General features: G+C 41.6%; 1 protein-coding gene across 4 annotated transcripts in view; it reads right to left on the bottom strand.

Moving 5' to 3' along the window:
• The window catches only part of NUP93 (nucleoporin 93), a 75,455-nt gene that overhangs the window by 3,337 nt on the left and 58,880 nt on the right, over positions 1-13,238 (bottom strand). For all 4 annotated transcript variants that reach the window (XM_039380826.1, XM_027716038.2, XM_039380827.1 and 1 more), the window contains 13 exons: positions 12,212-12,344; positions 11,069-11,226; positions 9,492-9,657; positions 8,621-8,714; positions 7,432-7,623; positions 7,073-7,199; positions 6,888-6,960; positions 6,516-6,560; positions 5,658-5,774; positions 4,895-5,013; positions 2,780-2,897; positions 2,326-2,409; positions 1,437-1,565 (listed from right to left, as the gene is read on the bottom strand). In XM_039380826.1, coding sequence (XP_039236760.1) covers positions 1,437-1,565; positions 2,326-2,409; positions 2,780-2,897; positions 4,895-5,013; positions 5,658-5,774; positions 6,516-6,560; positions 6,888-6,960; positions 7,073-7,199; positions 7,432-7,623; positions 8,621-8,714; positions 9,492-9,657; positions 11,069-11,226; positions 12,212-12,344 — 1,555 coding nt within the window. The remainder of the gene's footprint in view (positions 1-1,436; positions 1,566-2,325; positions 2,410-2,779; positions 2,898-4,894; positions 5,014-5,657; positions 5,775-6,515; positions 6,561-6,887; positions 6,961-7,072; positions 7,200-7,431; positions 7,624-8,620; positions 8,715-9,491; positions 9,658-11,068; positions 11,227-12,211; positions 12,345-13,238) is intronic.

Raw genomic sequence — 13,238 nt, 5'->3', positions numbered from 1 at the left:
TTGGCCAACAATGCTCATACTGAGGTGACACCTGACAGCACTGCACCCCTACAGAGATGGTAAATGCTTCTGCATGAGGCACAAGACCGAAATCAAAACCAAAACAAACAGCTCACTTGGAAAGCAAGGAACTGGTTGCTCAGTGCCAACCTTGTGAAGACACAGAGCAGGTAACACATTGCCTTAGCCTGGGACTTCACATGTGTAGAATTTAAGGTGGGAGAAGCCCAAGCAGCAGGCATCCCTCTGCAGTGCTGCCAATCTGCAGTACAAGCACTGCTGTAAGGCAGGATCCTGTAGCTCTCACAGGCTGCACCCCAAAACCAAAGATATGTCATTACTCACACCTTTCATTTTCTTATGTAATTTAAAAATGCTACTAAGGCCTTAGCAATATTGCAATTTACAGATCAAAGGCACTTTTGCAGCTGACTAAAGCCTGGAAAAAAGCTGGCTGTGCCCCAAGTTGGTTTTCACTCTCAAAAGTAGTTGATATTTATTTTCTAATCTGTTAAGACAGGATGAATGGTTTGGCCTTGGTTTCCAAGTGCCTGCAGCAGCTTTAGCTTAGTAAGAGTTACAAGACCAAACCCAATAACAGTTGAGAACCTCTCTGTTCAACCCTGCATGTTGACAGGCGAGTGCCCACAAATCTGGCTGTGCCCTTTGAATGATGCCTGTTCTGCACCTTGCAGAGGTGGAGGCTCCTGTCAGTGGGCTGGAGAAAGGCTTCTGCACCAGCTGGAGCTCTGAAGTCAAAGCCACTGTTGCCACCCATTTCCCCAGACAGCCAGACAAGCACTGCTGTTCACTCTGCTGCCGAGGCAGCAGCACAACGCTGGCAAACTGCTGCCGTTCACCATCGAGATCTTGGTGCATCCCCCAAGGACATTTGGAAAACATCAGTCCATGTCACTACAGAAGCAGGCCAAGGAGAGGAGTCAAGGAAGGCCCTTCCACCAGAAATGGGCACCTACTCAAATGAAGGGAGTGGAAATCAGGTGCTTGAAAGCACAGCTCAGTTGTCACAGCAGCAGCACCAACCAACCTAGAGACACTGCACTGCCCCCATCTGTTTTACTATTTAAGATCCCACCAAGAAGCAACTTGCTTTTTCTTGCTAGTGAAAATAAAGGGGTAATATCCCCATTAGCTCAGTGCCATTTCAAGCAGTATCATAGACTCCAAATGGTTTGGCCTGAAAGGGACCTTACAGGTCATCCAGTTCCATCCTCTCCCTACACAAAGCCAAAGGTATCAGAGACCAGCCTTGAGATAAAGTAACTGAGCAAGCTCAGTAGTCTGAGACTCTAAGTAACTGAGCAAGTCAAAAGCAAAGACCATTAGAGATTCACAGTTATGCAAAGCCCAGTCTCTTAAAAGCAGGGGAACAGGATGTAGGAAAACTCCTCAGACAGTGAGGATTACATTCTTACCGAATCTCTGTCCTCCATTACCCTCTGAGGTCTGGCAGGAGTGGTTGGGCTTGTGCCTTTCATCCTCTTATACTTGGTGAATAAAATATTCATGGTTGCAAGCAGGACCTCAGATAAGTTGTGCTTGATCTACACAAAGAAGGGGGAAAAAAAGTGAAGAGCATGTTGACAGAACCATTACCCTTGCTATGCAGAATCAGAAAGTCAAACAATGACAACGATGGCTGATATTTACTCCTGTAACAGTCATACCTGTAATGGTTACCCTGCTGTGATTGCACCATCCAGCACAAACACTGCCCAGAGCTTTCAGACAAACATGCATAATGGCTGCACCTTCACGTTTGACAGCAACAGGTCAGACAAAACCCAAAGAGCCTGAATGCAAAGAACTCTAAAGCACCCAAATGCACACAAATGCTGCCTAAAAGAGAAGTGTCATCCTCCAGTTAAAACAGTTCAAAAGCAGTAACAGCCTTCCACTGTGCTTCATCTGCTAATACACAAATCCAGAGTTCCTCTGATTTAGAGGGAACTAAACAAACACCCTGCAAATGCTTGGTGACCATTACCAGTGTGGGAGAACTAAGTCACCAGCAAGTTAAAAGTTTCCAATATTTTGAATTCTTGGATCCAACTCAGTAAGTTCAGGGAGACTCAGGCAGATGCCTTCTTCAAAATGGAGAGAGGATTTCTGGGCAGGGAATTCTAGCACTTGAAAGAGCAGCACAGAGGAGAAAGTTGTAAGCCAAGAATCTACTTGTACGAATTCAGAATAATCTCATCCTATTTCCCCGCTGAAGAATAAGCATGATGAGATGACAAGGCTTTAGGATCCTTTTAACAAAGCAGAAGGCTTTTGAAAGCTAAAGCCCAAGACAGAACTTACTTCATCGCTGAAATTCCGGAAGGCAGCAACTCTCTCCTTGACGCAATCTTGGCTAAGAGGTACGAGCTTCAGGCGTTCAATAATCTTCAAAGAGAAAAGCAGGAATCAGGGCAGATAATCAGTGTTCTATGTACCATATACTAATAAAGTGTGGTTTTGGAGCGTTAATGAAATCGTCCTGGTTTCATTCAAGAGAAGCAATTTCATTGTTAGTTATTGGTTTATCTCCTTTGTTGAGCAGCAAGAATATTTTGTTCAATGCCTATAAAACAGCCCCAGAAAGATCTTCCTGTTTATCAAGCAACAGGGAAGAAACACCTTTTTAAATTCCTACAGCGTTGCAACCCCTTCTAACTCATTAAATATAATTTTTTTAAGTGATGTTATTTGAGACATTCTGGGCTTTCAAGGGCATTAGGAAGGCCACACTTCAAACAGAACTCTTGCAACTTACATCAAAGGCCCTGTCAACGTGACCAGCGTGATATTCATCAAAAAATGTGATTAAGTCTAGCAGAAGGTAGAACGTGGAGTCAATGGATTTCTTTGCACTTATCCCCTGCGCTTTGTACCTGAAAGAAATTGTTTTACAGTTTTATTGTGCAAAATGGCAACCGTTTATAACTGTGCTCTTGCAATTCTTGGAAGCGGAGACATCAAGCACAAGGACAGAAGGCATTTAACAAAGGACAGCTTTCATTTTCCTTAACCAGGAGGCAGAATTTTCACAGGTTGTGGCTTTTTAAAAATACTTTTAATCACTTCCCCTTTTGCATCAAATCCAACATTTGTTTCCTTTTACATGTTTACACGTCCCACATTCATGGGGAAACAGTGCCAGGCAGCAGAGACCTGCAAGGCAAGCTCTGTACAAGCATATTTAACATGCTGTTTTACAGCAGACAATCCTCCAGCACAACTCCCTGCTTCAGGCAGGAAGTTAAGACCTAAAGATGGATTAAACGCTCCTGCACGCTGTCTCCAGCTCCCCTGGCTAGGGGATGAGCTGGAGGGCTGCCTGCTCTCACTGCTGCCTGCACCAGCTCACAGAGGAGCTCCTTCCTCAAGGTTTAACAGTGGTGCTGCAGAGAAGGAAGCCAAATAACCTCTTGGCCTTTCCTGCTGGGTGTCTCCCCTGTTCCAAAAGCATCCTACAAAGGCACAGGAGGAATGTTGCACCACTGCAGCCCTGTCTGCAGAGGGGTCCATGAGGAAAAGCCCTCTCTTACATTTAACTGGCAAGAAGATGCTCTAATCAGAACTGTTCTGGCTTTGAGTCACTGAGGTTTGCAGCTGTGGGTGGCATTACTGCACAGTAATATTTAGTGCTTTCAAACAGATCAAAGCAAGTAGCAAACCAAAGCCCATTACAGCCTTTGCTGAAGCTTTAACTCAAGCCATAGGTTTAATTCCCTTTAATGTCTGCCACCAAATCAGTCTCTCACTAAGTCAATAGAGCACCAATTTTCACTCAGTCTCAGTCTGGCTAAATGAGGGAAAGGTTGACTAGAAGGAGTGACTGGCAAATGGCACTTGTCAAAACAAGAAAGGGAAAGGTCTCTGATGGAAATCAATGCATGTCTGTATTTGTCTTCCAATTTCAAATGCCAGCAAGTGGGGTTGGCTTATTTTTATTCTCTCTGCAGCTGAAGGGTTGAGGAAAACCAGTGAGACATTTCTCACAGGTACCCACATTTTGCTCTAGTAAAATACAGGAATTTTCCATGGCAGCCACTGTGACAAGATACACCAAAAGAGGACGATTTTTTAAAAAAAAAATCACAAAGTTATTTTGCAATTACAGCCTTTCAGAATCAGGCTGTTCCTAACTTCCAGCTGCTAATGAATCTTGAGCACTGATGTCTCTCAAACATGTATCTAATTAGCATAGTGTATCCTAATTAGCATATGTCTATGTCTCCTAATATAGACATTGCAGGGGATATTCCTTTTGGTCACTTCCATTTCTCTCCCTTTTCTGAGTACCACACAGCACTTGGATAATCTAACAGGCTGTGGCAATGAGGTCCACTGCTTACCTTAGCATGTACACACCTCAGCTTAAACGTTCCCTTTTTAGCTTTAATTAAAGCAGCAGTGAAATAAGGTTTTCAGACAGCTGCTGAACTCGCTGCACTGTTGTTACAACTCAGAATTACTGCTTTTGTAGCTCTCTCTTAATACTATTTCAAGCAAGTGAATTGTGTGCAATGACTCTGCAACTGCAATGATATTTTGCTTTAAAAATAATATAAAACAAAGAGTTCATTATATTTATTGGTCCTTAACAGACCCTGTCTCCAGCTGGCAATCCTGACTCACCTACAGATAAAGCTTCTTGCCAAATTTACCTGACCTGCCCCAGAAAGTTTCTTTTCTGGTTTCAGTACTGCAAGCCATCACGAGCAGGACAGGGTCAATTCTGACCTCTTCTCTGTCTTTCTAAGTATATTGCTGTGGATGCCACAGTCCAGCCTGCAGAAACAACACCAGAACTAACCCCCCCCCACACTGACAGCCCTGGGCCAGGTGCAGGTGAGTCACCCAGTCCTGCCTCACCCAGTCTCACCTCTCAGCAATGGAATGGGCCATGTTCTTCAGCCGCTCCTTGTTCGACTGGGGAGTGCTGATCTGGGGAACAACTGGGCTGAGGAGCTTGTTCATCAGCTCTAAAACTTTGTCAGGGTTCTGTAGGTATTGAAGTGACACACAAATAAAAGGAGCACGATGGGACTTGGTGTTTTAATCTCATTGAAAAAGCAGAAGAGTCTCATGCAGTAGGTGCTCAGTGCAAGCTCAGGGACACTTCCCTCCCGCAAAGAGTCAAGACCATATAAGCTACAAGCAACATAATGCTGCTGGCTCATGTGAAAAAGTATTTTCCCCTAGTTTTTCTCTAAAATAGTGTCTGTGGTTGAATCCACTTTTATTTCAAATGTATTTCAAAAGGAAACACGAGTACTCACTATAAAGCTTAACTATTTTAGACTTCGGTTCAACATCTATGAAATTGGAAGAGTACACTCCAGGTAAATAACTTCACTAGACAGAATAAAATCATGCAGGAGGCAATCATTTCAAAAGATTACATTGATCAAGAACCAGAATGTCCTGAATCAGAATCCCTGGAGTGCAATCCATCCGGGTTTGCTCACTAAACCCCCTCTCATGCAGCCAATGGCTCTGCTCTAACAGCAGCAGAAATAAGCTGCTTGAATAAGGGCAATTCAATCTCTGAGATGAAATTTAACCTCCTAATCACAGAGAGAACGTTTGGAAAGAAAAACAGTGAAGCAGGTACACAGTTAAGGCAGCACACAGGAGATATTTACCTTTGCAAGGTCATAGAGTTTTGCAGCTTCTTCAAACAATCCTTTATTTTCTGCTGCAGAAGCCACTTTGTTAATAACGGATTTTGTGTCACTTGTAAACTTGTCTATCACTCCAGGCTAAAGAAGTGAGACAAAAATAAAAGGAGAGAAAAGAGAAATCAGGATGCTTAAATACTTCTGAATATTCTGTCAAGGCAATGAATATTTTATGTGTTGGCTTATGATTAGAATGGCCTGTACATTTCCATGGGAAAGTGCAAAAGTGAGACATTAAAATTAGAATGAGCTCTTGCAAGAGCGACTTTCTCCAAAACAGAGTCAGCACTGAGACAACCTTGGTTTTTATTTCACTCGAAATGACCCAGATAAAATAATTCAGAGTTTGAGCTGTTAATTGCTGATGACACATTCCAGGGGAGAAGAAAACACAAAAGACCTCAGCATATAACATGCCAGAGGCTCCAGGGAGGCTGTTTGTTTATACTGCCATGACAGGCTGCAAGTGAAACCTTACACAGTTAAAAGCAAGGGCAATAAGAATTTTAAAACAAATAATAAGCCTGTAGAATAAAAGAGTCAAGAATATCTAGAAATGATTTTACTGTAGTTGAGCATGCAAAACTAAGATGATCATCTAGAACAATTTATTTTAAACTTAAGATTGCTGGTTTCACACCAAAGAAAGTGTAAAATATTTGTAAAGATTATCAAGTTACCTCACCGCTTTTGAACTGACAAAACAAAGACATCTAAAAGAAAATCCTGTCAGAAATAACTGTCCCCCATTTGTGACTGCTTTGGAAATCACACATGCTTTGTGCTTTTCATGTAAAATATAAGCATAAATTGTTAACTCACCTTCCTACTACCATCTTTTTCCAGCTTTCCAAGAATCATATCAAACTATATCCACACAGATGTTAAAAAAAGAGGAAACAAAAACAGAGAGATGAATTGCATGTATTTCACAACATATTTGCTAAATACAAAGATGAAGTCATGGATGAACGAAAAACAGTGACCATTGTCAAAAGCATTTGTAACTAAATAACAGGTAAAAAGACATGATCAACTATGTTAAACGTATGGTCATTGCAAGACCCTCCAACATCTGGGTCTGCATCAGGCACAAAGGGTAAACAACTCTTAAGGCTGTCCTGTCTAATAAAGACTTCAATGAAGAAATGACTTTCAGTTTAACTGAGGAAGGCAAAGCGTGGCCAAACGTACCTCTCTGCTTTCAATTACTATTTCACTAACGCAACGCAGGAACATGTTCTCTCCTTGGCTGTCCTTCTCATTTCTACAAAAGAAAGAGAAGGAGGAAGGCACTGCTGTTTCTGAGAACTTTCCAGATAAGAAAAGTGAAGCAGTACTAACGAGGAGAAAATCTAGAGACATATATTAGCTCCTACCTGAGAAAGTAAAAATACTGCAGAGCTTCCCTCGGGTCTGTTGATTCAAACTTACGGGTGTAAAGCATCAAAAGCCGCGCAAAATTGAGCCGTCTGACACCGGGAGGGTCCCCAACTTCATGGCTTACTGCAAGGTCAGAAACAACACTGTCACAGCATGGAATGCCAGGAAAACTGATCTTCATCTGAAATCGGTCAGAACCACGATCCAGAGCTCGAGAGGAACTAAACCAATTAACTCTGATGAGATTGTTCCGATAAACGCTCCTTGATTGATCAATCACACAGACCTGCAGTGTCTACAGGGTACTCTGGGGGCTCACAAAACATTCCTTTATTGGGAAGTAAAGAGGACTTACACAGCTGTGCACTCTGGCCAGAAGACTTGAGGAGCAGTTTTAACTCGAACAGGACCAAAGCAACATGAACAGCGTGACAGCGCAAGCGCTCTGTCCGGAAGAGAAACGCGATTGCAGCTTCAAACTGTGCTGTCAAGAACAACACCTGGAAGTAGAGGAAAGGCGGCTGGTTCACTGCAAAATGTGATTCACCTGGAAAAGAACAAAACACGGAGCGTTTTCACATCGTTTCCATGTTTGTGCCATCAGAGCTGACTGACAGTGGATGCCTCCTGTCACAGTGCATCATGGCTGTTCACCCGGTGCCAACCAAAATAGACACAGTACACAAAACTGAATTCCTAATCAGTGGCTCATCTACAACTGCTCCATTGCAAATTTATCAGGAAAGATCAGTGTCTTTTCAGACAACAAACCATCAACTCTGACAGACCCCAACAGATTCTCTAAAGATCACAACTTTTTGTCTTTGTTTATACTTCTGCTAAGTGGTACAAATAACGTTAAAAACCTGGATTTTCCTACTCAGTGACACCAACAGTAGCTTACTGTATTTCTTTTCCACACAATTTTGTGTGAGTGTCAGTGATACTACAAACTAGAAAGCTGGGGAGAATCAAATTCTGTGTGTTTTGGATAGTCCGAGTGACTTAATTTTGAGTGACTGGAAGATGATTAGAGGAAAAGGTACTCTCTTGAGCTGTGGATGGTCTAAGAAGTTTCTGAGGTCTAAGGAACTGTGACTTGGATACCCAGAAAAATTACTTGAAATATTAATTTAAGGGAAACAATGAACATCAGATGCATACAGAGAAAAGGCTTGGAAAGACCTGCCTACATTAGGTAGTGATTGCTTTTCTGTTCTGTATTCCAAAAGTTGGAAGTTCTGCTAAAGACTTTGGCACATTTATGGTGAAAGAAAGCAACCTGCAATTAAGTACGGATTAAGGAGAAACAGCAGCAGTATTGTTCACAGATGAATATTTACTCTCTGGATTGCTGGGAACACTTCAGACTTATTCATCATGTCTTGCTGAAGTCTGCCATTATTCCAGGGAAGCAGGCTGTCCATGACACCCTGAAGATGCCTGTCAGTAGTGGAGTCTGGGGTTTGTGTAACAACAATTGGAAAGTGTCCTAAGCAGAAAAGCAGAAGCTGCAGGTAACACATTTCTCTGTGGTTTCTCACCATAGTCTTCCAGCAGCTGCTTCTGGAACTGTGATAACGTCAGTCGGTCCTGTGGGGAGCTCGCACCACCATCATCAAAACACACTTGGTTCAGCTAAAAAACACACCCAATAAAAGGAGCACAGTTATTTCCCCCTGCACAAGGAATGCACTCAGAAGATATTCATTCCATCTGAAGGCCCTCCTAGGATTTGACCAACTGCCTAGAAATTACTTCTAGTCACAACGTCCACTGCTGGGAAGCAAAGATTCCTAATGCAGCAGCACCAGAAATCCATGCAGATATAACCAGGGGGTTCTGTATCTGTCCATGCCATCAAAGTTCAGTGCTAGGACTCTGAATACTCTCTAAGCAATAATTAAAAGCAGCACTCCTTAGCTTTTAACAAATTATTTTAACAATATTTTTTTAACACCATTCTACCCCCCTCTTTCTGATAAAGCTGCCGACCAGTACCTGTCATGCCCCCACCAAAGCTGTAAGGACTTCAGACTACAGAGATACTGGCAGCATTGTCTTTGGTCAACTGACACCGACATTTCAGACATAATCCATCCAAGAAGGAGAACTCAAAGAATCCTCACTGTAGCAAGCTAACATTACTTGTAAAAACAGCTGACAAAGATCAGTGTCAAATGAAGAACATGGCACTTCCAAAGACAAGTGTACCCAAACTAACACCTGATAGTACAGAGGGCAACAGAGCAGCCAGGTCACATGCATCACACTGATGCAAAACACCAAGAAGCAGGTTTTCCCTACTCTAGAAGTGAGGAGGGTAGCAGAAATGCAGTACCATTTAGAACTGTTCTTTAAAAAAAAAAATAAATCCAAACACCAGCACCACCACAACCCCAGTATCACACTCACTTTTAGCCACAGATAATCTTCTGTTTTATCAGCAATTTCACTCTGGTTGTCTGTAATGTCACAACGGCCAATGATACAATAAACAGCCCTCTTGTAGGGGTCAGTGTTGTTTCTCAGAGCTCGTCTGTAATGAAGGCGCAGTTTGTTTTCTGTGGCAGGAGACAGTCTGAGGAAAAGAAAAGATTGAAGGAAAAGACATGAAACCCATTTTCCCTGCATAAGGCAACCTAGATATAAATAACTGTAAATAGGTGTAAATAACTGTAAATAGGTGTGTATTCACAGCAAAGGTATGACAACAGTAAGCACTGGCCGGTATTTGTTGCACTTTCCATTTATATCTGTAGGTCAAAACTTTGCACACATGAATTTAAACACATAATTTAAGTTATGGAGGATCGTCTTCAAATACCCATTGCAGGAAAAACAAAGTAACCATACGACAGTGTCTTTAGGGGAACATTAATACTGTGGTAGATGAGCTATTTTTGTCCGACTCTGCTATTTCATAATTTCAGAAAAAGAGAGCTCACAAAGTCTTTGGAACTCTTTGGGTTAATAACTAACAAGTGAGCAGGTCATTGTACTATGAAATCTTTTAGGAGAGATACTTTCATCCTTGTTATTAACTACTGTCATAATGTTCTTTGTCATTCTTTTTCTGGTACCCTCTTGTAGAGAATTTTACAGAATTGAACCAGTGAAGTGTTCTAGACAAAGACATTGCCTGTCAAATCTGTAGGCAGAGCACCTTTCCATAGCTGTAATAAAAACAAAATAAATCAATTATACTGTATCTCATTAAAGTGCTTATAATGAAAACAATGACAATACCTTCCCTAAAGCTTCTGGAACAATCTTGATATAATGAGCACTCCTAGATACTCTACAAAACAGGCTAATTTATAGAAGAATGACATGGCATACACTACTTGGTAAATGGCACTTGGACTTTTTTTTCTTTCAGTTTGTTTTGTTAGCTTGCAACTGTTTGCAACCACACCAGAAGCAGTTTGGCCAGTGGCCTCTGCCCAGTGATGGACAGCAAAAAGTGGAAAAGGAGAATAAGCACAGGAAAGAGGTGACTGTGAGTGCCTCTAAAGGCCTAACACACACTGCCTGCTTTTCCTGCATGGCATTCCTATGAAAACAGGTGTGGTAAAAAGTGTTCCCCAAAGGAAATTCAGCTAAAATAAGCAACAGGGGAAATAAAAAGAGACAGGATTCGTGACAGCAGATTAAATCTGATCTATTGTATGTAGTACCCTGCTGTTACACAGGGCATATCCTCCTGTAAAAAGGCAAAGCTGCACCACACTGTATTATTTCTGAAATGTAAATTTTTGCATATTTTTCAAACAACTCTTTCTCTGTTGAGATTTTTAGACTTCAAAGCCACAAATTAAAATATGCAAACTTCTTGTATGTAATTTAGGTAGGTAATATAAACAAACACCAGGCAGCCAACACCACCAGAAGAGACCTGAGCTTCTTGCATTCCCACCGAGCCACTGATTAATTCACTACTCCACAGCAATTCCCACCCCTCACAAAGATCTTTCCTCGTTCCCAATTACCTTCTGTCTTTACTGTGCATGTACTCCTGGAACCAGGTTTTAAACTCTCCCAGCTGGTGCTGTGCCCGTTTCACCACGTGCATGGCTGCAGTCAGATCCCCACAGCGCATGCAGTAGTAAATCAGTGCCCACACTGGATGCCCCTCCACCTCACCATCCTGAAAAGAAAGCAGGAAATACTTCATTTTTTAAATTATTCTTTGCCTCGTTCATTATTTCTGCCCTTATACCCACACTCTAATTTTGGTAAAAAATTCTGTTTGTGTTACAGAAGCCAGAGGTTATAATGGTTAAGTCCTGTGAAAGCTCTGTACATCTTAGCAGTGAAGAGTGTGACTCTTCTTTGCTTGCCCAGATTTCAGTTCTGAGTGGGGTTCTGACAATCCCAGAACTTGCAAATGATATTCTCCCCACCCGGGAGGTGGATTTGTATTATACTTGATACATTAAAACAAGAACTTTAAAATTTAAAACGTCTTTACTGAAACAAAGATACCAAGCTAATCATAGATCTCAGCAGGCAAGAAAAAGACAGCAAGACTTAGCTGTGTGCTCTCCAGTGTTAGAATTTATCATTTCTTCATTAAACTTTTAAATTTAATTTTTCAACCCAGCCTGGCTATCTGCTAATTTTGTAGATGCACAGCTATGCACTTTCTACTATATGCAGATAAGCAGAGTTTTATTCAGATTCCTAAATAAAAGGCTTAGGCTACAACTCAGATGAATTCATTACACATTTAGTTATCAAAAACTGGTGTCATCATCTTACAACAAGTATAAAAAAAGAGAGAAAGCAAAACAGGGAGATTAAGTTACTGCTTTTTTGAAACATCATAGTGTATTTTAATACTCCTTGGTTGATCTCTAAGATGACCACCCAAAGAGACCATGATTTCTAGAATTCAGAACTCAAACTACTGAGCACCACGTTTTGTGACCAGCTCTGAGTTCAGAGTGATTTTGGCTACTATCTTCCATTTTCCTAATGAAAAATTCCAGAGAAGGAATAAGAGCCTGCTACACCAAAAGCAGCTTAAACAACAGAAAAGCCACTGGAGGCTGCACTAGTTTCCCATCTGTACTGGAGCAATCAGACTGGTGTTATCATTTGAGCTCAGTGGCTGAGAGTGAGGGACAAACCTGGAGCCCAGGGACAGACGCTGGGAGTTTGATGTTCAGGAAGCTGCGGACCAGTTGGTAAGTCCCTGGGACTCCACCCAGCTGAGCCTGGTGCAAGTTTCCAAAGACTGTCACAAAGGTGTAATTTTTGTAACTGAAAAACAACACAAGCAAAACCAAACATGAACAGACTGAAATACAGCTGCTACAAAAACATTCAGTGCCTTGCAGATCTGACAGAATTAGCAATTTAAAGCAAATTACCTTGATGTTCCAACATTATCATAACAACAGAATGAGGCAAACATTGCTGTCATTTTAGGAAGATCCCTGTATTCAGCAGTCTCAAGAGACACCATGTTTGGAGGCTGCTCCAGGTTCAACTCTCTATTATGAAGTTCCTCTTATTAGGTTTTCATAGTACTAAGTTAAGCTCAATTGTGTAATTGGCAAAAAGCCTTTCCATCCTAATGCTTTAACTCTCAACCCTATCACTAAAGAACAGTTAAACACCATAGATGTGTTTGTCTCTCTTCCCTGCCCCATGAAAAAATACCATCCTTTGGGCTATGGACTTGCCAGAAGGAAATCCCAGAGAAAAAGGGAATTCAGAGAAATACAACTGGTAAGAGCAGCGTTAAGAACATCTTTTAAAATAACCCATCAAAGCATTTGATCAAGGCAGATCAATTCAACAAATACTCATGTTTAGAAGTAGGAGTCTCAAAAATCTATACCCTAATGGAAGACCTATGTAAGCAGCAGCAATAAATGCCATGAAGTTCTTTCTTTCTCTGCTGCACACAGTAGACTCATGCACCATCAGACTATAAAACTGAAAGACTATGCTGAACACAGGCAAATATCAGAGTATCTTGATAACTAGAATTATGGCTGAGTCAAGAGCGTGCTCCTCAGGGCTCAAGATCACAGTTGTTCCAAAGCAACTAATGCAAGAGCAGCTGTGAGTGGCATTACATCTCATCTGTGTACAAGTGTACTGGCGAGGCATGGGAACAGTTCAGTATTAGACAATTCCCTCTAGGAA

Source organism: Pipra filicauda, unplaced genomic scaffold, assembly GCF_003945595.2.
Source record: "Pipra filicauda isolate LSUMZ 115617 unplaced genomic scaffold, ASM394559v2 scaffold205_size1947385_pilon, whole genome shotgun sequence".
NCBI classification, from domain to species: Eukaryota; Metazoa; Chordata; class Aves; order Passeriformes; family Pipridae; genus Pipra; species Pipra filicauda.
This window is presented reverse-complemented; position numbering and strand designations above follow the sequence as displayed.